The sequence below is a fragment of the Larus michahellis genome, chromosome 2 (assembly GCF_964199755.1).
Source record: "Larus michahellis chromosome 2, bLarMic1.1, whole genome shotgun sequence".
Classification (NCBI taxonomy): domain Eukaryota; kingdom Metazoa; phylum Chordata; class Aves; order Charadriiformes; family Laridae; genus Larus; species Larus michahellis.
This window is the reverse complement of record NC_133897.1, coordinates 9,347,176-9,372,363: the sequence shown is the minus strand read 5'-3', so window position 1 is coordinate 9,372,363 and position 25,188 is coordinate 9,347,176. Positions and strand designations below refer to the sequence as shown.

Sequence of the window (25,188 nt, the reverse complement as noted above, 5' to 3'; positions counted from 1 at the left end):
AGACCAGAAGAGCCTCCTTCAGTCCTTGTCCTGTATTTCCCTCTGGTTCACACAGCATTTTCCTTCAGTGCCGTGTCTTTACCTCAGCATAAGGTTGTCGTTATGGCTTCTCAGGGTTTTGGGTCTCTGCAATTGGGGCTGGAAGTTCACTGAAACCTTATACATCATAAATCAATGTGCTGTGCTCCAGGTAATTTGCTGTGTGTCTTAGAAAATATTTCAAAACCACTTGAAAAGCCAGAGCACTCACAAAAACGTTGCAGAAAGAAGCTGTCATGAGGTAGGATATGAGTTTTGGCACACCAGAGTTGGGAGCAGGACAAGTTTTCTTTGAAGCACTAAAACCAGTAAACCCATTCACTTAAGCCTTTTAACACATATTTAAAACACCCTGAAATTAATTAACCAGTATCTCTGTTTAGCAAGGTGGGTAACGAAGCAAACACTCCAATAGAGTAACCCAATTATCTCTATTCCTTCACCAGATTTACACTAACAAAACCACCTGTCAGCAGTTTCTAGCCGACATCCATTGAATGTAAGATGGGAACTGGGGCGAGCGTGTGGCTCTCATCTCTGGGGCTCACCAGCATTCGCGGCAGTGTTGCTCGTTCCTAACGCAGATCCCAAACCACACTGCAAACTGCTCTATCCAAGGAAGATGACTTTGTTCCTCCGATGACAAACGGAAAGATGAGTTTTTCTCTCCTGCCAACAGCCCAACCTTGCCAAAGGAAAGGCTCCTGCTGCCTTACAGCTTGGATGGTTGCTTGGAAGCGGTCAATCTTTTGGCTGGTGGATGAGCAGCCTGGACAAGCCTGCGCTCCAGTTAACCATGTTGTAGCTGTCTAGCAGGGCAATTTTTGTCTTAAGGGCTGTCAAAGTAGCACCTTAACGCAAACCCTTTTTCACAATGAAAAATATTAGCACTTACAAAGTTCTTAATATCTATGCAAAGCGAACTATAAATAATTCATTTACTCCACAAGCATCTGCATCATTTGAAATGCATCAGTGCTTTTATCAATACAGTGCAATGGATTTACACTGCACAGAATAGACTTGGGGGCATTTGGGCTATCCAACTATTGTTGATCTGAGCATTATTACAAAAGGTAAACTGAAATAAATTACCTCAGTTACTACACAATGATTTTTTTCTGCATGGTAAATAAAACTTATTAGTTCTAGGTCATTAAATTCAATATTAGACTTTAAAAGAGCCTGGAGATTCTATGATGTTATTAGTAAAACATGCCACAAAACATATGTGCTTCAGTATTAAAGAGAAAAGAATTACTCTATTACATGTAGAAATTAGTTATTAGTGTATTTTTCAGAAGGGCTTTGGCGATAAAAGCCTAGCTGCCATTCTCAGATGCGAGCTAGGCACGCAGCGGTTCTGGCTCTCACTGTGTGGCAGGTTTCCAAATAACCGAGCCATTTCTGAAAACACCATTCAGAGCCTTTTGCTAATTTGCCCGCCATTCCTCTTCGGACAAGAATAAATACTATTTCGCCAGCGTTGCAGGTGAAGCAAGTGGGCAGGAACCTCAGAGAGCAGGGCTTGATTTTCAGATTTTTATTAAGGCAACTCCCTGCGACCCTGAATGTGTCCTTTGGCACCCTGTGCCTCGGTGCCCCTCACTGCTTGAATATATTGTGGTCTTCGTTTCAACCTTTATTCTCTCATTTGGCTGCAACCTCTCTGCAAGGACCGTCTCGCCGTGCCTGGCCAGTGTCTAGCACAAAGAAGATGCACTCCTAGATGGAGCCTCCAGTCACTAACATACAGCCAAAAATCCTGGCAACAGCCACCGCTGCATACACTCTGTCTTGCAAGATGCCAACAGCAAGGCTGGAAAAAACATCCTCCAAGAAGTAAGCGGTGACAGCGTGTTGCATCCAATCAGTCGCAATAACCACGGGCAGTATATTCTAGGCTGCTATTATGTTTCTCTAACTACAACAGCAGCCAAGTATTTTCTGTGTGGGCAAAATGTATTTGCCATTAAGTGCAAAGACAGAAGATAAGTTTCCGCAAGTGGTGTATGTGGTTCAATCCCTGCTGCTTACTTTGACGTTGGGCAGGATGCTGCCCCCCCCGTGAAAAAGGAGGAGCGCTCCCGAGATGCTGGGGGTCAGATTCTCAGCTGAGAGGAATCACTGCAGCTCCACAGAGCCGCAAAGACAGCCCTCATAACCCGAGCGGCTTCTCAGGCCAGGTCCAGGTAATGACTACAAATTATTGTTTTCAAGACTACTCAGTTGGCTGAGCTGCTCTTGAGCACGAAATGCAGGTACCCCTCTTTATCTTGTGTTTTGCTCACAATTACAGGAACATCGCAGCACCTCAGTGAGCTTTTCGGAAACCTGAGCTAAAATCCTGTGTGAGAGGAACTACAGGAAAAGCCCAGGAATTGTGAAGCCTAATTACAAAGTAATGTGGAGCTTGAGAGCAGAACTGCTAAGCAGTTAGGGACTAGACTAACGAGTGGGCCATCTGTCATCCGTGAGAGGGCTAACGAAAGGCCGGCACAGGACACTCCCGACAGGCTATGGAGAAGGATATGCAAACGAGGAAATGTCCAAATACAACATTTAAGATACGCAGTATGAAATGGGCTGCTAATTGGAGCTCATATGCACGCTTAGCATATGGACAACATAATTAGAGCTGTACAGTAAAGGGAAGTTCACAACAGAGGACGGTAACAGAACGGCGCGGGGTGCGATGCACGGAGCGATGAGCAGAAGGGCGCAGGAGGAGGCACGGGATGGAGGGGGCTGGAACAGAGACACAGGTCGGATTCTTTGCGCTTAGATTGCAAGGTAGAGGGATGCCATTTGATCACCAGCACAATCTCAAATTTCCTGTACTATACTCCTATATACCTACTATATCATACCATATATACTATACTATATATAGTCACTCATACATACTACATACTAAGTTGTCCTGAAGAGTGAAAGCTTCACAGTAAATCCAGTGCTTACTTGTGCTACAGGGCAAATGCAAGTGATAGCAATCCTTGGAAGTGGAACAAACTCTGGAGCAGTCCGTTCTGGTCTATGAATGTGTTGCTCCCCTCTGGAGTGCTCTTAACTGAGTCAACACCAAATAGCTGGGGCAGTAGAAGACACTGAAAGCAGCAGCCAATTAGATGAAATATTCTTTCTTCTCCCTAAACCACTGGATAAATATGCAAACTGGAATTTGAAATTACAGGTGGCATCACAGAAATTCTTAGAGGTTGAGAGTTCCATCTTTGGCACACCCCTCACTTAAGTAAAATTAACACAATTCCATTAAAAAGATGCAAACATATCCAGAAACCAGCCAGAAGCTGGGATTGAAAGCGTAGAGAAAGCCTGTAATCTTTGCACTGGAAGTGCAGTTATGTCAGCTTTGAGACTCGTTCATTATTTTTTTTCCTTTTTCCCTAGCTCCTTTGAAATCAACGGGATGACAGAGATATTGATCATAAATATTTTTCCAATTGCCCACCGAAATGCTTAAGCATCAGCTCATGCCATCAGTTTCAGTGAGCTTTCATGAGCTTTCAGTATATTTTTAAGTGCCGTCCTGAATAGAAATACTTTTCATTTTTTTTTTTCTTTTTTAATTTTTATTTTAACACTTGCTCCGTTCAAGTTAAAGGAAAGACCTTGCTCCTTCAGAGGGTTTGAATCAGCTGCTCTCTTACAGGAAAGAACACAGACATTTTACCGACTGAACTCTTTTGGAAGCAAATCCCTCAGACGATTCAAATACTCTTAAACATACAACGTGCTGCATCTCAGGCGAGGCTACCAAACTCCCATCTTCTGCGATAATGGAGAGGGAAAGGAAGGAAACGGAGCCATGAAGAGCCAAGAGGACTGAATTTTGCAGAGCTCTGAATGACCATGATATTTTGATATATAATTAACAGGAGAAGAAGGGGAAGAAGGATAGACAACAGCTAGGTATATTTTAACAATTGCGTGGATTCCCCACAAAACACCAACTCATTTTGTGAGTTGACACGCAATTTTAAACATGCAATTTTAAAATATGCAATTTTTCTGCTAAGGCGTCCCAGCACTCTAGTTATACTAAAAGTTTTATTACTTTGACTTTGGCATTTTCAGAGTCTTTCGTTTGCATTTTAAAAACTGAGAATAAGAGACCAATAAGAATGTGTGCTTGGGAATCAGGTATTTCATCTTGCTTATCAGGGACCTTAATCAAGATTACACCACTTAGCCAGCTAGAGAAAAGCAACTGTAATGCAGAAAAGTAATTAATGTTGTAAAATGGCTTTGGGTCCTTGGATGAATGACACTGCAGATTAGTCTTGCCCTTAAACGTGAAGTCACCCTTGGGTAAATCTACGGAATATCTATTGGCTTCATAAAATTTCTCTAGATATTTTAAAACCAGTATCAGTGCTATTAGTAGCACAGCACCACAAGTCCTTCTAAAACATCTCTACCGGTTTTCACAATACTACTCCGTGCTTTGTTCTTTACAGAAACAGTATTGTAGTAATTTCAGATCAGGCGAGACCGATGTTAAGTTGTGCTGGAGTCAGTGAGAGTACACAGGAGTAGGGCGATGGAGTTTAAAACATGCGGAGATTGGAGCCTCAATAAAAGCATACGTGGCATCAATATGTGATCGTAACTGGAAAAGCATGGGACATCATTTTTTTTCATGGAAGACTGCAGTTTTGTAGAAAATACACCTTACATCCATGTATACTCATCAGAGGGGGAATATTATACCCAACTGTATGGCAATACTTCATTCACTGTTCCTGCTAAAGTTTATTTAATTCATTATCATTCCCTCATACTCTAGCAAATAAAGAAAATAGCAGCAAAGGTCTCAATAAAACACTTCTTCCTTTATTAGGGCCATTAGGGATACCAGTGCTAAAAAAAAGGGTGCTAGACAAATATTTCTGGACTGCAATGCAGCTAATTGTTCCATTATCATTATTCCTAGAGAGCGATTATGGGGAGCACCGTTACCCCAGAATGCGCAACCTGAAAAAGAGCTCCTGCCCATTGGCAGGTGTGTTTGTGAAGGTGCGTATCATCCGCAGTTGCTTTCCCCTGTAGTTGAATTGGTGGGAGAAGCCGGAGGCAGCTGTGCTCAGGGCTGCTGGGGAACGCGTTAATTCAGCACTACCCTTTAACGCTCTTTTCATTACAGGTATTAAAATTGTTCCCAATGGGCATAACAGACAAGGAAAGTCAAACACGAGGAAGGATTCGATCCAGTTCCCCATTAAATTCAAAAGAAAAACTAATAACTTCAGTGATAATAGGAGTTGTACTGGAACCTACATGAGCAGCATACCACAAATCATTTTATTCTTGCCAAAGCTTGTTCAGACTGCAGCAATTTCCAGCAAGAGCTGGAATCTACATCCCCCCCAAACAGCTCTACTCCAGCAAATGCTATGTGCATTAATTCAAGTATTATTTGGTTTTCCCCTGACTAGAAAACATAAGGCAGAAAAGGATAAAAAGAGCACATGGCTTGTGTGAAAGCACCAGCCCAGCTGCTGCTGGACCACTGTTTCCCGGTTGCTTAGCAATGCTTCACCTCTCTGCTGGAAAAAAATGTTTCGGCGGGGGAATATAAACCTGAAGTTTTGTTTATGGCAAAATAATGACTGTGATAGTGCTCCTACCACTTCTTCCAACCACGTGCTACGTCACCTACTGAATGCTGGAAGCTCTTTGGGACAAAGGCTGTAGTTTTCAATGTCTGGCCCACTGGAGAGCCTTAAATAAAAAATTATAACAACAGAGTAGTGGTGTTTGCATATTTATCAGGAGGAAAGCTGGAATAGGAATTTGAGGATTGAATTTTTGGGCATGGTTCTGGGCAACCAGCTCTAGCTGCCCTTGCTCGAGGAGGGGGTTGTACAAGATGATCTCTTGAGGTCCCTTCTAACCTCAACCACTCCTTGATTCTGTCAAATCAAGAGCAAAACACAGAACAGGAGGAACAATGCAGGAAATAAGAAAGAGATGCCCAAAGAGCAACGAAGCGAAACAAAGACACTGCAACATGTTCGTGCCGTACTCACCAGTTATCCATTTAGCCTCTGGGTCATGAATTTTGAAATCATCACTGAAGAGATCTTCCACCGTTATCTTCTTCTTCTGAGACAAGCTGTTATCTTCAACTGTAAAACATTCAAAACCAAAACTGCCATTACTTCAACTTTGAAATGTATCTGAAAGTACAGCAACTGTGAATAGCGTCACATCATATCTCGTACAGAAACGGTCGTGCTAAGCTTTCTGTCACACATTAGCCCCATCCCACTGTCAGTGGTTCACAAACAGAAACCTCCTGGTTATTTACGCCTGGACTCAACAACTACAAAAAGACCAAGATGCGGTCCAAAACACATATTTTCAGACATAACCTGATCAAAAAAAGATTTCAGAAGTCATGAAAGCACACCTATAGATGTCATAGTGCTATATAATGCTGACTGTTCTGAAGAATATTAAAGCTACTTAACACTAAGAGTATTCTGAAATCATTAGTTAAATTTAAAAAAAAAATAATTAAAAATGACCAAGTTTCTATGGTTTATATTTTTCTTTCCTTAAAAAATGTCACACAGAACCACAGTTGGAAAGGTATTTAGCCCTATGAGGGCTCATACACACTACTGCAGGAATTCACAAAATGTTCTCCACGGGAATCAGACAACCGACTGCAGAAATATTTTTGAAAAATCTACGAGACATAATTCCAAATCCTTAGGTTTCGCATACCTGGCCCATACTAATTTTCCTTTTTAGTGAAAGGATATACAGTTTCATTTGCAAACACGGAAATCTGGACAGCTTTTACATTGAAGGACCAGACTGCCAGTTGAATACACTGTAAGATCAACCTGTAATAAAGTGTCCTTCATTTCGTTTGCTCTCCCTAACTCTACTCTAGCACTCTGCTTTCCCTGTAAAGAAATACTCGCTGTACGTCTTCCTCCGCTGCCCTTCATGCAGTCCTCTTTGCATTTCCCACGATTCAGTCAGGGACTGCCAGCAGATTTCTGATGCAAAGCATAATCTGAAGAAAACACAGAACTGATTTCTGTCCGCATACATATTATTGTTAGAAGGAAATCGGTTTCATCTAGGATGCCACCAAGTCTAAACGCACGAGTCAAACCAAATAAAACCAAGGCACAAAATTAACCACTTGAAGTTTGCTGCAGTTAGCATCTTCTCCTGTGCCAAAAATTATACCTTGTAATTTCTATCGCCACCTCTCCGCTATGTAACAATTTTCATAAACATAACACAGAGGCTCCTGGGCCTGTAACTGATGTATTTATGTTAAATCAACAGATTGTTGGGCCTTACAGATGAAGAGTATATATATTACACCACAGAACCCTATACCGGCTGCTTAGTCAACATGAAAATGGATTTTTGTTTTCTCAAACATGAAATTTTTAGGCAAAAACTGAAACCAACAATTTTCATTAACATATTCTTTCTTCTCTTTTTTTTCTCTCAACCGTAATACTTTTGCTATAACAAGCAATCGCCTTCTATGAATAATTTGTTTCCAACATTCCATTTTTTTGCTGAAAAAATAGTTTAATGTAAACCATTCAGTTAGTTTAGACACATTTGCTGTTTAAAGGAACATGTGAGGCCACATGGTGAGTTTTTCCCCAGCAGGTGTGTGTGCTTCAGCATCTCTCCTCACTGCAGCATCCTCGTGCCTGAGGTCTACTGGTATCACGCAGCCTTAGCTATCTTTGACACTATTTAGTACTAAACTTGTTACACTGAACAAGTGATTAGAAACAGCGGAAGCAGACTCTCTGAAGCCATTTATTTGAGGAAAAGAGTCTTTTTTATTATGCTAAATTGAAGCTCCTCAGCTACCTGAGACCACTGAAAATTACCTATGAACAATGTTTTGTTCCATGGAAAGGTGTTTCAATATGAACTATCATTTTTACTAAATTAAATTATAGTCTTCAATGTTCATACTTTTTTAAAGTCTGATTGAGGTTTCAACCACACTGCTCAATGTGGCTTCCAAATACTGAGACACGTTAATACAAGTCCTCAGCTAAATCACTCCGTGTGACAGCACTATGGCAAGTTCTCCTGCATCATTTTATTTATTAAAATGGATAATATAGGTCAGAGAAACTCCACTAAACTGTTCCAATTAGTTCCCATCATGGTGCAAGGCCCCAGCACTGGATACGTGGGGAGATCAGGTGGTGCAGAGCAGGAGGTGGGAGCCCATGTACAGCCCTGGGCTGTTTCGGGCGCTGCTGCCCAAGTGCCACCCCGAGAAATATGGACACCCTCTTCCCCCCCATGAGGACACAGCTCTTCAAACTCCTCTTAAGGGACAGCAGGAAGAGGGAGAGGTAGCAACCGAACCATGCACGCCCTGGAGCATCCCTAAGGCACATTATTGAGATTCCCTTACGGTGCCCTGCAGTGAGCTCTAAGTGCTGCTATAGGTCCTATAATGAACCACAGACAACATCAGTCTCAGCCGTAGAGCTGGGGAGGAAACAAATAACTAAATAATCAATCAAGCAATGATTTTTTTAGTAAAAAATTCATATTTACTGACCTCTCACGTAACACAGTTAAGTCAGAGTGCTCATTGAGAATGCCCACTCTATTCCTTTGGCACCATTTGCAGTGAAAACATTTACAGAGGAAGAAGTGCGCTTGCAGGATCTCAGGTAGTCCACCCTCTCCTGAGCAGCAGTCTCTGAGATCGCCTTAGAGTGTCTAAGCCAGGTGGCAGACACAAGTTGTGTCCCCACTCAACTGCAGAGACACTAGGGCCTCCTTGACTTTATGAAAGGGAGGACCAAGCATGTGCCACCACCTCTTTTGCATTCATGGCCCCCGCACCAGCAGATCCAGGTGGTAGCTGCCAACCAGGGCCTGACAGCACAGCAGCAAGGCAGTGGTACAGGTGGCATAAGGACTTGTGACTTGAGTGCCATGTCAAAAACCCACCATTCAAACAGGAAAGCTACGTGCCGAGAGAATCAATTGAAAAACATGTCCATTTTATTTTTGATTCAACATTAAAGGCACGATGGGAACCCAGCATCGGTCAGACCTTTTGGGTTCATCCGTCTGCACCTCATCCTTGAAGTCAGCACTGAACTGATAAACCCTTGCTCTCCAGAACACAAACAAAACAAAGATCCTCCAAAAACCCAGAAAACTCAAAACAGAAAGAAGGGCTATGTGCTGACCTCCCTGCCTGTTTTGCCTCGGCAGTACCAACCTTTTCTTTCACGCTTTCTCTCAACTCCAGCAATGCGCATGGGCTGCTTGATGGGTCAGAAGGTTTTGGTCCCCTTTGGGTGCCCGCCTTTCTTTCTGTCACCCCTGGGGCTCAGTTACAGGGCAATATCAGATGCTTTTCTCACACACCTCCTGGGCTATTGAGCACCGCAAGCACATGGGCAAGTGTGTGTCCATGGATGTCCACCTCTCAGCAGACTCGACCCAGCACACCAGGGTCTCCCTTCCCACCTCAGCGTACCTGCTCGATTCCTGGGCAGACCTGAGCCCCTTTTGCCCCCGATGACTCCCAAAAGGCAGTGGCCAGACCAGGCAAACAGGCAGCCGCTCTCCCTTCTGCAAAATCCCACTTTTTTTTAATGGCATGTGATATATATTTACATATAACAATTGTGAACAAACAAACTACCCTCCTGCACAGCTGGTCACAGGATAATTCCTTGCTCTTCCTGACTGGCAAAAGTCATACAAAGCTTACCAGGCGATGCATTTGGCTGTCTGACGGCGTGCTGTGAATTAATGCTATGCAATGACTACCTCAGTATCTTCTCCAAAAAATGTTTCCTATGAATTTTGTAAGAATTTTAAAACAGAATCGGGTGTACTTTCTTTTTTTCAGATAAAGGTCAGATTTGAAAGGAGCAAACTTGAGGTATATCTCCAGAAAACTTTAAATATCAGCAACCGATGTGCGAAAAGTCCATGTTTGCCTCCATTTCCAAACAGGGGGAAGTAGAAGGCAGCCTTTTCAAAAGCAAAATGTCTAATGGAATCTGGGGAAGGTTTTTTTCATCACGATTTCTGTAGGACTGGGGCCTCTCTTCAGCTTTGATACATGTGCGTGCACACGCACACGCATATCTCTACACTTTTGCACATCTTTATATAAACACACAAACACCACTGCTAGGACGGGACCCGTGCGGGTGCCATCTGTTGCAACAAGTGAGCAACCACCCATTAGGAAAGGCTCAGTCCCACACTTTTATCATTTGTATAAATAGCTTCACGTTTTTCAAAGGTGGGTGGAACGGCAGGGCTCACGCACACATGAAATCCGAGTCTCTCCGCGTAGGCAATCGTGTGCATGCGGTATTACCGCGCGTCCATTAAACGCACGTTTCACCAGCTACCGCTTCTGTTGAGAACGTTGTTCTAGAACACCAAAGGATGTACAAATCATAGAAATGCTGAAATTTTATTAGGATTTTATAAAAGAAGACCTAAGCGTTAGCTAGCAATAAAGCACTGGTATTGCAATTACAACATCTGCTGAATGCAAAGAGCACTGCTCCGAGTCTATGAGCTCATCTTAAAGCAGGGTGAGCGACCTGCCTCTGAGAAACTGAAACCCGTAGGGATTTCAGCCTTTCTGAAGCCAAATCCAGGGTTAAAACCTTCTTTAAAGGTTTGGGCTGATTCGCAAAAGAATCTTGAAGGAATATATAAATTCTTTTTTTCCTCGGTTATTAAATACCCTAATCATTATCTGTTCTGCTAAGCAAACCTTCCCTACTTCCCACTTCACTATTAACTCCTGGTTTTGCAGGAGACTCCCCAGGAGACTACCCCAGCTTTCACAGTATTGGGAAATACCACCACCACGATGCAAGTTATGGGTCCAATTAACCATTTTTCTGTCTCAACATGGACTACAAGCCTGCTTGCTTCACTGTTTCCCAGATATGTCCCAAATTACTCTCTGCAGGCATTGCATGATGTTCAGCACTGGGTTTAGAGCATCTCTGCATCTCATGCCTTGGTGTTGCATGGCAAAACAGACCTTCAAACCAACAGTAAATACTTCGAGAAGAACGGTTTCCGAGGCAGGGGAGAAGGACAAGATAGACAGGTACAAGCAAGGAATTCAGAGGTAAAATCCAAAAGGGTATTTGTACCAGCAGGACAGTGTCCGTCTGGACTCCAACATTACCATCAGAAAGAAAACTTAAATAAAATGGAGGTATTCTCAAGCACTGTGCTCTGCCCAGGCCAGGCTCCATCACCCCGCTCGAGATATTTCCAGCGAAGAGGGTTTTTTTCTTTTCATTTCTGATGCCACTCTCGCACTTGGCAGCAGCTCCCCATTCCATGAACATCCACAAAACTGCTACACCTCCTTCCTTCCCTGTCCTCCTGTCCCTCCCTCACCTCTTGTTCAAATATCCACCGCTTATTTTTCAGTTTGGCTATCAAAGGATAAACATTTCTTCTTCCAGTAAGCTATTTTATGGCATGTAAATGCAGATTCTGCTGCTCCTTTTGGACAGGCTCCTCTGCCTTCCCCACTCCTACCTTGTTGGGATGTGCTATCCCCAGTCAGGATTAGCAATGTGATACTTTTTACGTTTGTCAAACCAGTCTCAATGTCTCACTTTGCGTTGGCTGGTGGGAAATGCCTGTGAAATGAGCCTCCTGTTACCCTCTGCCATAGTGCGTCCTCGTAACAAAGCTCTAGGGCCAGTGGGCCACCAGAAAACTAAACTCAGCTGCTGTCAAGCCACAGCAGCAACTGAAGCTATCTATTTTACCCTTGTCAGAGTCTCACCATGAAGCAGTCTGGATCCATAATAAAAACAGAAGCAGTACTGAGCTCAGAGTTTTTGCATTTGCATGTGGGGGACAGTTCCGAGACACCAGCAGGGAAAAAAAATAATCAAACAACCCAAACCCAGTTTAACAGCAAATCAGGTAATTAGAAATCTAAAAAAAACACGAATGGAAGTTTTAGCATAGAAAATGACTTTGCATATTCCTAGGTTTTAAACACAGAGACTCTCTCAAAGGTGCTGTTTGGAGTTGTTGCTAAGTACCTACTAATAACTGTATGATTTATGTGTATACACGTGCGTGCATAAATATCCCAAACTGAGAATGTCTTTGTGTATGCATATACAGATATAAACACACAAATACACTCGTACATTTAATTTACAACTCAATGCGTGTATGTCACATTCCCACTTCACCCTCATCATAATAACCCATATTTACTCGTGTCTTCCTCAATTAGAGAGCATTGACTACAGGGTCTCAGTGCTCAGTACACCTTTTCTGTCTAGGCACTTGCCTGGACAACAGAACTGCGGTATCTATAGTCATAACAGCCATTAGTGATTTTATGGGTGATTTTCTCTATGGACAAGTGGGAGTAGGGTTCAGCAGAAGTCCTAAATGAGGTCTATAGAGGAGCCCAGACCTGAAACCAGAGCTTCTAAGCCCCCACCAGATATCATTCTGACCACCCTTATAAATAAATCCTTATTACAGCTGGTGACGTAAAAGGAAAAACTCGTGACAGACCACAGTTAAGGCTGTACAGGTATGTTTACGCTTCTCCCCAGGTATCCACCTGTATGGAATTCTGCTCTTCGATGGAAGTGGTACCCATAGTCTCATTAATGCAGTGTGAGCCACTGACAGCTTCTTGAAGCCCACAAGTATGGGTTTAGGAATCTGGACTTCAACACGCATTTCTGAGAAGTCTGGGACTGCACTTTCATAAAATAGACTGCAACATTTCATTACAAAACGGGTAACGGACAATATTTGTCACTGCAAATAAGTGGTGCCTGATGTGAGTACAGTCCACGGACCATGCTCCAAAACTTCACAGATGAACTGCACTGGCCAGAGGTGTTAAATCTGAACCCTGGTGAAAGTAATTTAAAAAATTATCCTTAATTAAGTTTAACCTTAATTAAATTAATTAATTAATTACTCTGGCATGACCAAGTGCTACTTATATTTACATTGAAAACGTCAGGATAGCATGAAATAAACGGAACATGGCATGACGATAAATAACCAGAAGTATAGCGTAGTGATTGTTTCACTCATTTTCAAATTAACTCCGTGCAGTCCTGTTTTTCCTGATTTATCACTGTCTCCAGTCTATCATACAGCAGGACCATGGGATAAGAAGTGTGTCGGGAAGGTGCCCCAAAGTCTGCTGAACTGCGTGTCAGTTCACACACTACGAGCTAGACATTTCTGCTCCACAACTTCCATCTCATGTTTCCACTTCACCGTCCCGTGCTCTTCCGTTTCCTACGGTTTCATTTCTCCCTTGCCTCCATTCCCCTCCTCGGCTCTGTGCGCTCTGTCCTGCTGTCCCCTGGAATCACTCGCATGTACTCATCCAAGAAGGAGCCCCTTTTCTTCTCCTCTATGTCCCTCTGCAGGGGACCTTCTGCTGCCTTCTATGTTTTGTAGCTCCTAACCCTTTCTGACGCTGAATTCTCTTTTCTATGTCTCATCTCTCATTCGTTTGTCTTTTCGTATTCAGATCACAAGCTTTTCAGAACTGCAAAAGCACATTATTTCTACACCGTAAGTGGTCATGGAAATTTACAGGGCTGTATAAATACGTAATAATCAACAATCATAATGATATCACATGAAAATTCAAGCCTACAACCTCAGCAGCTGCTGTTAGAGAAGTAATTTACGGAGGCTACACGCACAAAACTTTGCAGAAACTTGGTAAGGGGATTAATTTAGAGAATCCCTTATTGGAAAGTTACTAATTATTTGCTGTCATTAAGTACTATCTGGCACATAGATATCTGGAATTCCTTCGTAAAGCTGGAACACTATGGTCTAACTTAAAAAACAGTACAGCTGAATGGGATGGGATTTAGGTGCCTAAGCATGGGCATCTAATGCCATTGTAGATGCTCTAGGATAGGCCATCCAACTGGCGGCTGTTGTTCCATGTGGGCAGGAACTTCAGGAATTCCTGTGTCCCAACTGACTGCCCTATGTAGATGTCTCTCATACCCTGGCACATCTAAAATGACGCTCCCCATCTATGTTTAGGCAACCAAGTGTCACCCTTGCACCTTCAGTGCAGCAGCCCTGATCTTTGAATTGAAATGTAAAACTCTAAAACAATCTACCTAGGAATGGCCTTGAGCTCAGCTCACATCAAGTTAAAGAACAGGAAGGATGATTCCTTTGATGTTGACTTTGCAGTCGGTTTGCAATCCCTTTACCCTTGGAAGTGTAAAATTACAGAAGAAAACCAGAATGGAAGTGAGTTAAAGGTTATAAATACCTGGCGTCAGAAGTATAACAGAGGTGACAATCAGGGAGCAGATAACGAGAATAACAAGTAAGGCAATTGCAATTCCTTTCCAGTTTCTTTGTGGAGGATTACTCCCCACCAGCTCCTAGAAACATCAAAGGAAAGCAAACATTTAGAAAAGGCATTTAGACAAGGAAACAAACAGCAGAATCTAAATAGCAACCTATTTCCACAGAACCACACCATGCACCCTGCGACCACGGTGGGTGAAGCCCATAAGCCAAATACAATTCATGCCATTATAATACATTGTGGTATTGATTGAACCCATCCCAAGTCATATTACACAATGAATAAACGCAATGCACCTGTAGGACGCTCAGTAGTGAAACCCACTCTCCCCATCGCCTCCTCGCATACGGGCACCAGCAGCCCACAGCACCACTCATCCAAACTCACTCATCAAAAGTCAACTTCCTACCAAACCTCATTAAGTCTGAGAATAAAGAGCTTTACAGTAACTTTCAAAGAGACTTTTATAATAAGATGCCAGAGAGGAATACAGGAAGACAAATAATTCACAGGGGAACGTACGGAGGTAAAAATCAATGAGGATATCTCTACGGTGAACTCTTCTGCCTTCCTAGAGAACATCACATCTCCTCAGGCCACCTGGCATGCATTCTTAGGTTGGTAGGTCTAAGGACACGAAGATAGGCTTCACGTCTAGCATATACATTACATTTAATCACATCCTTAAAACTTTAGATTTAAAAGCTCAATCGTTATTCACTGATTAGCTTTGACTTCAGCGTAGTTGTACCATATGTTCTGCCTACGATGTATACAACACCCCTGCTCTCGAGACTGAGGTTTTTATGAAGTGCTGTGTTCGCATTCACAAGATCTTAAATATTTATTGCACTTTATCCCTTTCATGCTTTTTGCTGGATTCCCCTTAGCGCTGTGCATTAAATGTGATTTTATGCACGCACTGAAGCATCCCCAGGAACTGTATGAAATATCAGTGTGCTCCACTTTCCTGGAAGGCTGAGTTCACTCAAGGGATCTGGCCTCACAGCCAGAAAATCTCTGGATGCTCCTCTGCCTTGCCAACCTCACCAATTCAGAATTTTTGCCTCATTTCCTTTATTATGATGGATGGTGGGTCTAAAATAAACCTGCTGGTACTTCTTGGGAAGATTCTTCTTGTTTTTCTTTTTTAATTTTTTCAGGAAAATGAAGTGCTGTAAAATAGACAAAGTTCTTCTGTAATTCGGAAGCAATTCAGAGAGTTCATTTCACTTATTGTACCTTTTTCGTATACACAGTAACACGACCTGAACAGGGACGTCAGGCAAACCTCACCATTTTGATTTCAGAAAACGCTGGAAAATACTTTTCAACTTTTTCCATATCAAGATCCCATTTCACAGAAAAAGATAATGTTGAGACTCTCTTCCTATATGTTTGGGGATTACAAAGGCTATACATCTGCAATGGAAAGCCATCTTTGAGGCATTAAACATCTGAGGTAGGATCTGTATTTCATTATTTACTCTAGTTTTGGAAAAGACACGATGGTTCTCTTCCTTCTGGCAAAGAGGTGTAAAGGTTAGCACCCCTTCCCCTTCTTGGCTTCCCCTCATTTGCACTTGTCTTTCTATTTGAAATGAAAAATAATTAGAAGGAACAAATTTACAGTTTATTATTCTTTTTGGAGAAAAATCTGAAAAGTAGGTCATGAGCCTAGAGGAATGCAATTTTGCCAACAAACAAACAGAAAGAATATAAATACTTGCATTTTTATAGCATCTTCACCCTAAGCGTGAATACAAATGTTAATTATTTTAGTCTTCTAACGCCTTTTTTAGGAAGCTGTTACACCTCCGTTTTTCAGGTGTTGCAAATAGGCTCAAAAGAGAGTCTGTGACTTTCCCAGGGTCACATACAAACTGAAAAATAAAGCCAGGAAGAGAATCCAGGTCTTGTTAGCAAGTGGCAGAAATATTCGTCCTTTCACAGCAGGGAACAGTGGGAGCGAGAGGGATGACAGGAGAACTGGGGAGAAGCAGCTGAGAACCCACGGTGCTTCTACCCAGCCAAGCCTTGAAAGTACCTGAAGGACAGAGGTAAGACGCAGGCAGCTCTACAGGACTGATGGCAACGGTCACATTCCTGAAAATAATCTAACAAACCTCTTCCCCACGTACGGTCAGAAGTTTTAAAATTGAAAAAAATAGTTCTACTGGCTTGAATGCGATCCACAAACCCGGATGTAATTCAAAAGCTTAATAAAACCTTGCATTAAGTGAGGTTTCCCCATCCACGGGTCCCAGCGTGACAGAAATCCACACACGCGCTTCAGCTTTCAGGATATCGATACTTCCACTCAATCCGTTATCACATCACAATCCCATTAATTCTTCTGCAATCCAATCAATATTTGAGCAAAATCACAACAAAAAAGGCTAGGAATTTCTAGTGTATCGAGAGAAGGAAAACTATTCATAAACAAAACTTCGGGGTTTAATACACTGCAAGGAGGCAGAAAGGAACGTTTTCGCTTTATTTTCAAAATTCCATCCGAAAATTTCCCCTGATAAAAAGCAAGAAGAGATAAATGACATTTCAAAGAAAGGTAAACAGCTTTATTCCGCACAGGCTTGGGAAGCAGCTTTTTTTGCTCTCGGCCATTTGAAGTCTCTTCCGATGGAATCACCTACAGTAAAACTGCTGCACAGACATCGTACTGTACAGGTGATAGCAGCGCCGCCTTACATCTTTCCTATCGGTATTTCTGTTAATTCCAGAGAGACGCTGCTGTGTCACTGTGACCAGCTTTTACTTCCAGGAGATTACAGCCTCGCCACCGGTCCGTGACAGCCCGTGCCCTTGGCAGCAAAACGGCAGCAAACTCCCACCCCTTCAACCGGATCAGCTGCCTACTCGCATCGCTCAGGAAAGCCCCCGTGCTTGGGACCGAAGCCAGGAAGGGGTTTAATTAAGCCCTAGGCAGGTACAGATCCAAGCACGTAAATAATGTTCTTGAAGCGGCACCTCAGAGGGTTTGTTTCCCATGCACGGCACAAAGCCATAATTTGCCCATTCCTGAAAGATTGTAGCTTGCAGACGCAAACACAGAGAGCTAAACCAACCCGCGAGCGAAATACCCTTCGCGAACCGTGGCTGTTAATCCTAAAGTTACCACTTTGGTTTTAATACTGAAACCTGAGCATATTACACAAAGGGAAATAAACCAAGCATGCGCAGTTTCTGCTCTGACAAAATGATTCTATTAAAAAACAGCACACAAGCAAACATTAAAACAAAGTCACTCATCGGCAGGAGTCACCTGCTCGCTGCTCATGAGGAACTAACGCAACGCCTGCGTGACCTCTGCAAGGAAGCTGAGGCCCTTCAGCCTGTTTTTTTCTCCTTTTTTCCTTTGCTGTTTGCTTTCCACCCCCTTCCTTCTCTTACATAAAATCTTAATTGTTTTTGGATTAGGAAAGTAAAACAGATGTTACCACAGGTTTTAACATAAGCACACTTCATTGATGCTGCATATTAAAAACTGTAAATGTTATCACTTTCATCTTCATTTATGATTGAAAAATAACGCTACCCACCTGTGAAGTTGACTTTGAAGCCGTAAATCCAGACATCTACAGTATTTTAAGACTCTAAAATACAGATCTGTGATGACATATTTTCCTGCCTGCGAAAGAATCACCGTACTGACACGTTATGGATGAAGGCTGGATGTGCTCCAATCCAAGATGCTGTCAACAAAATTATTTCTGGCATGTTTATTTGAAACCTGCCAAAAGTCTGCCACCATGGTGGCCACGTTACAGTAGTATAAAAGCTTCTAAAAACAAAAACTCATCAGGCACAACTTTTTTTTTTTTTTTTTAATAGCCATGTCACCATTGCTAAATGAAAGAAGGACAATATAGACATCACCTGTCAAGCATTGGCATTATTTATAAAAAGCTATACATCCTGGACCAAAAGCCCCGAAGGATCAATAGAGGAATGGTCATGGTGGGCCTCTAAGTCCTTTTCAACACGGAGTTGCCACTTCTGCGCACTAACAACAAAACCGAGGTGTGTTATACTGGAATATCTAACACGTGCCGTACGTGAGGGCCTTTGCTGAAGCGGGTGACACTGGCTCACCTGGACCATGGCTGCAGACAGAAGACTGAGCTCCCTGCTCAGTTACACCAGTGTAAATCAGAAAGAAAAGAAAAAGGAAAAAAAAAAAACCACACAGAAAACACAAGAAATTAACGGTAAGAAACAAAAGCGGATGCAAGACCTTTTATCGGCTTCAGATGTGGCAGGATGGGGTTTATAGGAAGGGGTTGTATGCTTTCCATACTTGCCATTCTTCAAGCTCTGCTTCTTGATTTTTTTGACTTGCTTCTAAATTTTAACTAAATAACCTGAAATACTACACGCTGACAAACACAGTAAACGAAAAATCTTCTAGCAAGCTTGTCAACACACAGTCAAATTGAGGGATACGTATTCCACCTTCACCTCAGGCTACCTGGTTCTGAATTAAAACTTTTGCCTCATGATATGAGCGCAATGTCTCTGGCAAGTCAGCTCACCAGTTTCAGAACACAGCCCAGAATAAAAACCTTGCCGAGTAATTAAGATATGGGAATGCTGTTGTCCCTGGGAAAAACTCCTGTGACATTCAGCGGAAAAATAATCTTGCTGTTAATTAGATCACTAGAATACAAAATTGTTGTGGATTATAACTGCTAAACAGCACAACAAATGAGCTAAAGAGTAGGTAACCCATAGGGTCAGACTACTAACGTCGTGTTGCAATAAAGAAATATTAATTGCAATGATAACGGCATTAGATTAGATGCATTGCAGTGGTTACAGCAGGAGGTTTGCTGAGACCTCTGGTTGTATCGCTGATCGATACTGCCTCCCTGTCTCATCGCACTCCTCCGCCTGTCTGGATCCTCTGCCTTAAGTTTCGGATGGAGGTTCTTCGTGGGCAGGAATCATTTTTGGTACCCTGCCCGGCACAGTGGAAAGCTCAATCACTGAAGAACTTAGGCAGTGCCATAATACGGATAAACAACAATAAGCACGTAACTGCATCCTTCTCATCTCTGAATTCAAGCTGAGTTACTTCGGTTTGCTTTGCTTTTTTTCTTTTTTTTTTTTAAATTTATTTTCTTTCCTTGCCTTCTCCTCCCCGCTCGCCTCCCTCCCCCTCCGGCTGCCGCAGACCACCCTGAGCTGTGCTCCAGCTGAAGTGTGATGCTGAATAGCAATCGGCTTGCAGAGACTCAGAGAGCCTCAGCCTGAGGCTACAGGAAACTCCGCTGTTCAGATCCTAAAGGTGACACTTCAGAGTGAGAGGAATAAAAACTTGGTCTGTTTTCACAAATGAGGCATGGCATGTGTGGGGGCTTTCCTGCAAAACCCCAACAGAAGGGTTCCGACGGATAAGACCATCCTGCCTGTTGCAGAGATGAGAGACAACTACGTTATGTTTTTCTTCATCTTCTGTTGATAATAAATGCCTTTACTGATAGGGAGCAAAGACTTACTAACAGATTTAACATATTTGCTGTCTACTCCCCAGCACCGTGAGAAAAATCTTTCGCCCTGCACACAACGCAACACACTGTCCTGCCCTGAGTTTCTGGGAAGCTTTTTTATGGATGCCCTAAAGCCACTCCTTTTGGCCCTGTAGTTCCATCTCCTCTCAAGATGTTCTGCAAAGTACTCACACGCAAATGCTTTGAGGTTGGGCATTAATGCAGTGTTTGAGAGCAAGCGAGGAAAAGGCTGTATCCGTAACACTCAGCCCTATTTTAAAAATAAACCTTGCATGTTTTATGCTTTGATAGAGCTTTCAGTCTTACATGTTTCTGTTACAAAGCCAATGGGAGAAAATGAATGCCATCTGTACCTTACACCTAACTGTTAGCTTTAACAGATGATGGGGCTTCCACAGTTTTAGAGCAGAAGGCACCAGATCCTCAGCTAGCACTGACTGACACAGATCACTGGCTCCACTGGAGGAAAGCCAGCCTGTGTCAGCTACAAATGAAACCCAGTGCTACTTCTAAATTTAAAAAAAAAAATAAATCTGTAAAAAGATCTAAATACAGTCATATCTGGAATTCCTAGCTGTACTGTATTGCAGAAATGGATATTTAATAACTTCCCATCATTTTTATGAGCCCTATGATGAAACAGTTTTGGATCCCCTCCAGACCTAGCAGCATTAGAAGATTAATTTAGCATCTTTGTATTTCAAACTGGCATCTCACATGACTTCTGTAACCAAGTATAGTAACCAAACTGCAACATCTGACCACCTTGCAATGTATATGTAAGCAGCATTGCCATTTGAAGCATTCCCAAATTGTTTCTAGTGCTTAGGGACAAAGTGACTACATGGAATTTCCAAAATAAATTAGAAGTTGGGAACATGGGCTCTGAAATCCTGCCAGGAACCTATCCTCAAGGTGACAAAAATTCAAGCTGTGAACACCAGCTGGACCTGTTGCATCAAGCGTGGCTTCAGCCAAGGGCATGGCCATCTTCTGACTCGTGCCCAGGAGAAAGGAGATGGCAATGCTGTATGTGAGTCTTGAGCCAAGAACTGAGATGGCCTGGGTTTAACGTCACCTTATTAATCTTCTTCACGTTCCCACCATCAGTTTGGTTCATCCATCTGCTGTAACCTAGATGTTTTTATAGCACCTGGCACAGTGGGACCGCGAATCCTCACAGGGGCCCTTAGCTGCTACTTTAATTCAAGTCATAATTAAAGATCCATTCCCAATAGTGACAGAGCCCATAAAATCAACGGCATTTCTTTGATTTTATTTCAGTGTTTGATATAAACACACACATTCATCCACTAAAACAGAACCAAATCATCTCCTAGGGTGAAATATCTGCCATGGCACCAGTAAAACTTGGTTCGATGCTTAGGATTTTACTCCATAAGAGTCTGTGTGTTCATCAAATGCATGGAAAGCCTTGGCAAGCCCAAATGCCGTGGATTAAATCACTGATCCCAGGACCCCTCTATGCCACAGCACTTGCTTAGCTCCAGTTTTTACACTATAATGCTCCAAGAGCCTGGCTCCCTCCAAACCTAGCCACAATGCACACACAAGCCTTGAAACAGTTCATACCCATGCAGAAAGCATCTGCAAAAGGTGATATTGCCAAGGCATGCCAGGATGACATCTCTCTACTCTATTTCTTGAAGAATTATGATCTCAAGAAATGGGAAAAGAAGCTTCTCTGCAAGATTTGAGAGCTTGGCAAAACCACCTCTTAGCTTTGTCATCTCCCCTAATTCCAAAAAAATGCCATTCTGCTTACATTTGTAAAAAGGCAATTGCAATTTTTAGTGAAACTATATTTCAGAAAAAAAGAAAATATCATTTAATTTATGACTCTGAACACCAAGGAAGAATTTGTGATAAGGGAAGTAGTGAGGTGTTTAATCTCCCCGGGTAGAAAGACAGCATTAGGGTTTCTGTTCAATATTATATTTTACTAACTCCTAAGCATCTTTTTTTCTGTAATCTAGTTTGTAAATAATTTGTTTCTAAATGGTACAGGAAGGAAAACACGAGGTGATGAAAATTTAATTCCTAAATAATAATTTGTTTGGGAACAATGTGAGAAAGAGCCATGAAGACAGCCGAGTTTTGAGGTTGCCACACTGCAGAAACAGTAGGAAGAGGAACACGAAAATGGTGTGTACAGCAGGGGGGAAGAAAATGGGTTTATCAATTTCATTTTGCACTCTCCTGAGGTGTCCATCAAACTCAGGATGCAGAAAATGCACTGCGTGCTAAGAAAGTAAAAATTACCTTGCCAGGTTACTTGAAAACACTTCTGCGATATAGTAATTATGACATGAATTCATGTGTGAATTAAAGCAGCTGGGGGCTACGGGAGGGTTGCTCCTCTGTTGGTCAACATACATAACCCTCACTAACACACAGCAAAGCTTCATGCACATATGAGGACATAAGAAAACAGAAAGAGAGAACCACCCTCAGTACAACCTACCACGCCAGCCACCATCTACCATCACTATCTGAAATACATCAGCTGCTTTTTGTTCAAAATACGTTTCTCTTGTCATTACTCCCTACCAATGGTGGTGGACAGTGGTGGATTGGGCATTTCAGATGAGGTCCCTGGCTGGTGTGAGGGCTACAGGGTGATGGTTCCTGAAGGTCCCGCGGCCTTGGGAGCAGTTGGGCAAACCAGGTCAGAGACAGGATTGACCCCCGAGTCCTGGAGTTACACGGGGAGGGGAGGGGCATGGACAGACCAAAGGGCAAGAGGACGGTGTGGGATGGCACTGCAGGGAGGAGGAGGCTGCAGTGACAATTCAGAGCTTTTTTAGGGGAGAGAATATTTGATCAGAACCCATAATAATGGCATTTCAGAAGTCACAAAAATTACCTGAACCTCCGTGATGAGTCACAATGTAAAATGTTTTTACTTACTGAACAAAGAAACAACGTCCAAACTATCAACCATGTGATCATAAAATCAGTTTTGTGTGCTCAGTAAAACACCCTCAAAATTTAGTAAAGAAACAGAAAAAATCACATATTTGTGTCCTCCATGGGACTTGAGTGATGTGTGTTTCACATAAAAGTTGAGTTCAGCAGGAAAAAAAAATCCCTCAAATAAACCAGTAGAGTCTCACAAGAGTAAAGATTCCTCCCCGTTTCAAGCCAGAACCCACCCTTATTGGGGTCCATAACAACATTTTTAGTAGCATGCCTGAGTCCTTTAATCTTTTCTATGTATCATAAATTAATCAGATTATGGTGCTGGATTTCTCAAGCATCTGAGTATCTTATTAAAATCAAAGTATAGAGGAGATGCGTAAAATGCAAACTCCAGAGTTATTCTAGGTGCTAAAATTCACAGATTATTTTTATACATCTTTTACTCAACTTTCATTTCCTGCACCAATCATTTACTGCTTTGAAAAACCCAAACTGTTTGATGTATGGATGTTTCAAAGACAACACAATTGCATTATTCATTATTGTAGCAATATTTATATTAATGTGCTAATTATCTTATAATTCTACCTTTAAGAGACTCTTAACTTTTTGTTTCTAGGATCAAAGGACAAAACACTCAAGTCATATTTGATGTGTGGGTCTCTTAACGCTTTTTCCATCTTCAGTATGTAGCCAAGATTTTAGTGGAAAACTATAGAAGGAATATTCTTCTCTGATAACAAATTTCAACAATTTTGAGCAATGGAAAAACAATGCGTAAGTCTGGGCCTGTGTTTTACACAACGTTTTAAATTAAAAGACATTAGCAGTTCTTGGAGCACAACACGGTACGAAGGCTCTTCTCTCCCAGCTAAGTCCCCTTCTCCCCAGTCTGTACAGCCAAGACCTTTCCGCTTAGTCTCTCTACCCGTCTTCCCACCTCCTGGACCTTCCATTCCTGATTTCGCAAGTAGATACAGCAAATAAACGAAACCAAAATCTTTTCTCTTGTCCCAAGGTCAACTGGCCGAGCACAGCTCTCACCCACGACAGCCAAACCCTCTTGCACTGCAACGCGGCACGACCGTATCACAACTTCTTCACCAAAACGGTCCCTTGTCCCACTCTGAACCCCAGGCTTTGCCGCAGCGTCCCTGGGACGGTCCCAGCAGTAACCGGTCAAAACCACGCTTGGGAACATGCTAACGAACCACATCAGTGATCACCAATGCTTGGTCCCTGCACCCCTCCAGGTTACTTCACCGTATAAACACAGCCCTGAACTTCACAGGGATCCCAAATCCTAAACCTGAGCTACAGCCACCAGGCTCACCCCCAGCGCTGCAGTGCTTGCTTTTAAGGAAAATCATTTGCTTGAGTTCATACCGTTACTCACACAGAGGTAAAGAGCAAGGGACACAACAGCAAAAGGACAGCTGTCTTTTCCATTTTTATAGTGTTATAACTATTTCATTCTGGCTAGCAGCAACCTGTGCTGACTCCCATGAGTGCGGCTGGGATGCAGGGGCAGGGAGCAGAGTCCACAGGCAGAGACTCTCCTCAAAATAGTTGGGAGACCCATATTACAGTGGGATTTTCTTGGTCATTTCTCAGATATTCTTGAACCAGAAACCACTTCATGGATATCCTGATTTGATGTTCATGAGGTTTTTTAAAAAAAGGTCTTAATTCCCCCTAGCCCATGCCCAGCTCTAGCTTAGGAAAACTGCAGTTTGAAGAATTACGGCCCTTCGAAGGGTACTCGGGCTTTTGGCTTGAGATGCCAGCGGGCTGGCTCAGCACCGAGCGCTGCTGTCAGGCAAAGTGACTCCAAGGTCTCCAAAGGTTTACGAGTCTTATGCTTGGTCTGTTTTAATTGATTTCTATTTTTACTAGGGTTCTCACACCACATTACAAAGAGCTTTGCAAAGTCATTTATTTTCATTTTCAAAACTATCTGGGCAGCAGTAAACACAGTAAAACAAACAGTAAGTCATTTTTCCTCGGGAAAGCAAGATGCCAACTTTCTTTCCCACACTGAGCTGTGTTAGCTGCGGCACAGCACCACAGGAGAATGACTCCTTGTATCGAAAGAACAGTTTTCTTGCTCATTTTTTGTTTGAAAGAAATATCCTTAATTCAATACAATCCTGAGACTCAGTAAGTGAATGTCAGAATGGAACTGAGACATCCACATTCTCACTCAAAAAAACCCCAAATCCACTGACACACAAATGGCAATTTTTTTTCTCACAGATCTATTTCACGAGGGTCACCGCCACC

At 42.5% G+C, this 25,188-nt stretch overlaps 1 protein-coding gene across 4 annotated transcripts in view; it reads right to left on the bottom strand.

Annotated features, from left to right (window-relative positions):
• The window catches only part of DPP6 (dipeptidyl peptidase like 6), a 570,235-nt gene that overhangs the window by 166,213 nt on the left and 378,834 nt on the right, over nt 1-25,188 (bottom strand). For all 4 annotated transcript variants that reach the window (XM_074574110.1, XM_074574111.1, XM_074574108.1 and 1 more), the window contains exons 2-3: nt 14,390-14,504; nt 6,093-6,191 (exon numbers count right to left, since the gene is read on the bottom strand). In XM_074574110.1, the coding sequence (XP_074430211.1) occupies nt 6,093-6,191; nt 14,390-14,504 (214 nt within the window). The remainder of the gene's footprint in view (nt 1-6,092; nt 6,192-14,389; nt 14,505-25,188) is intronic.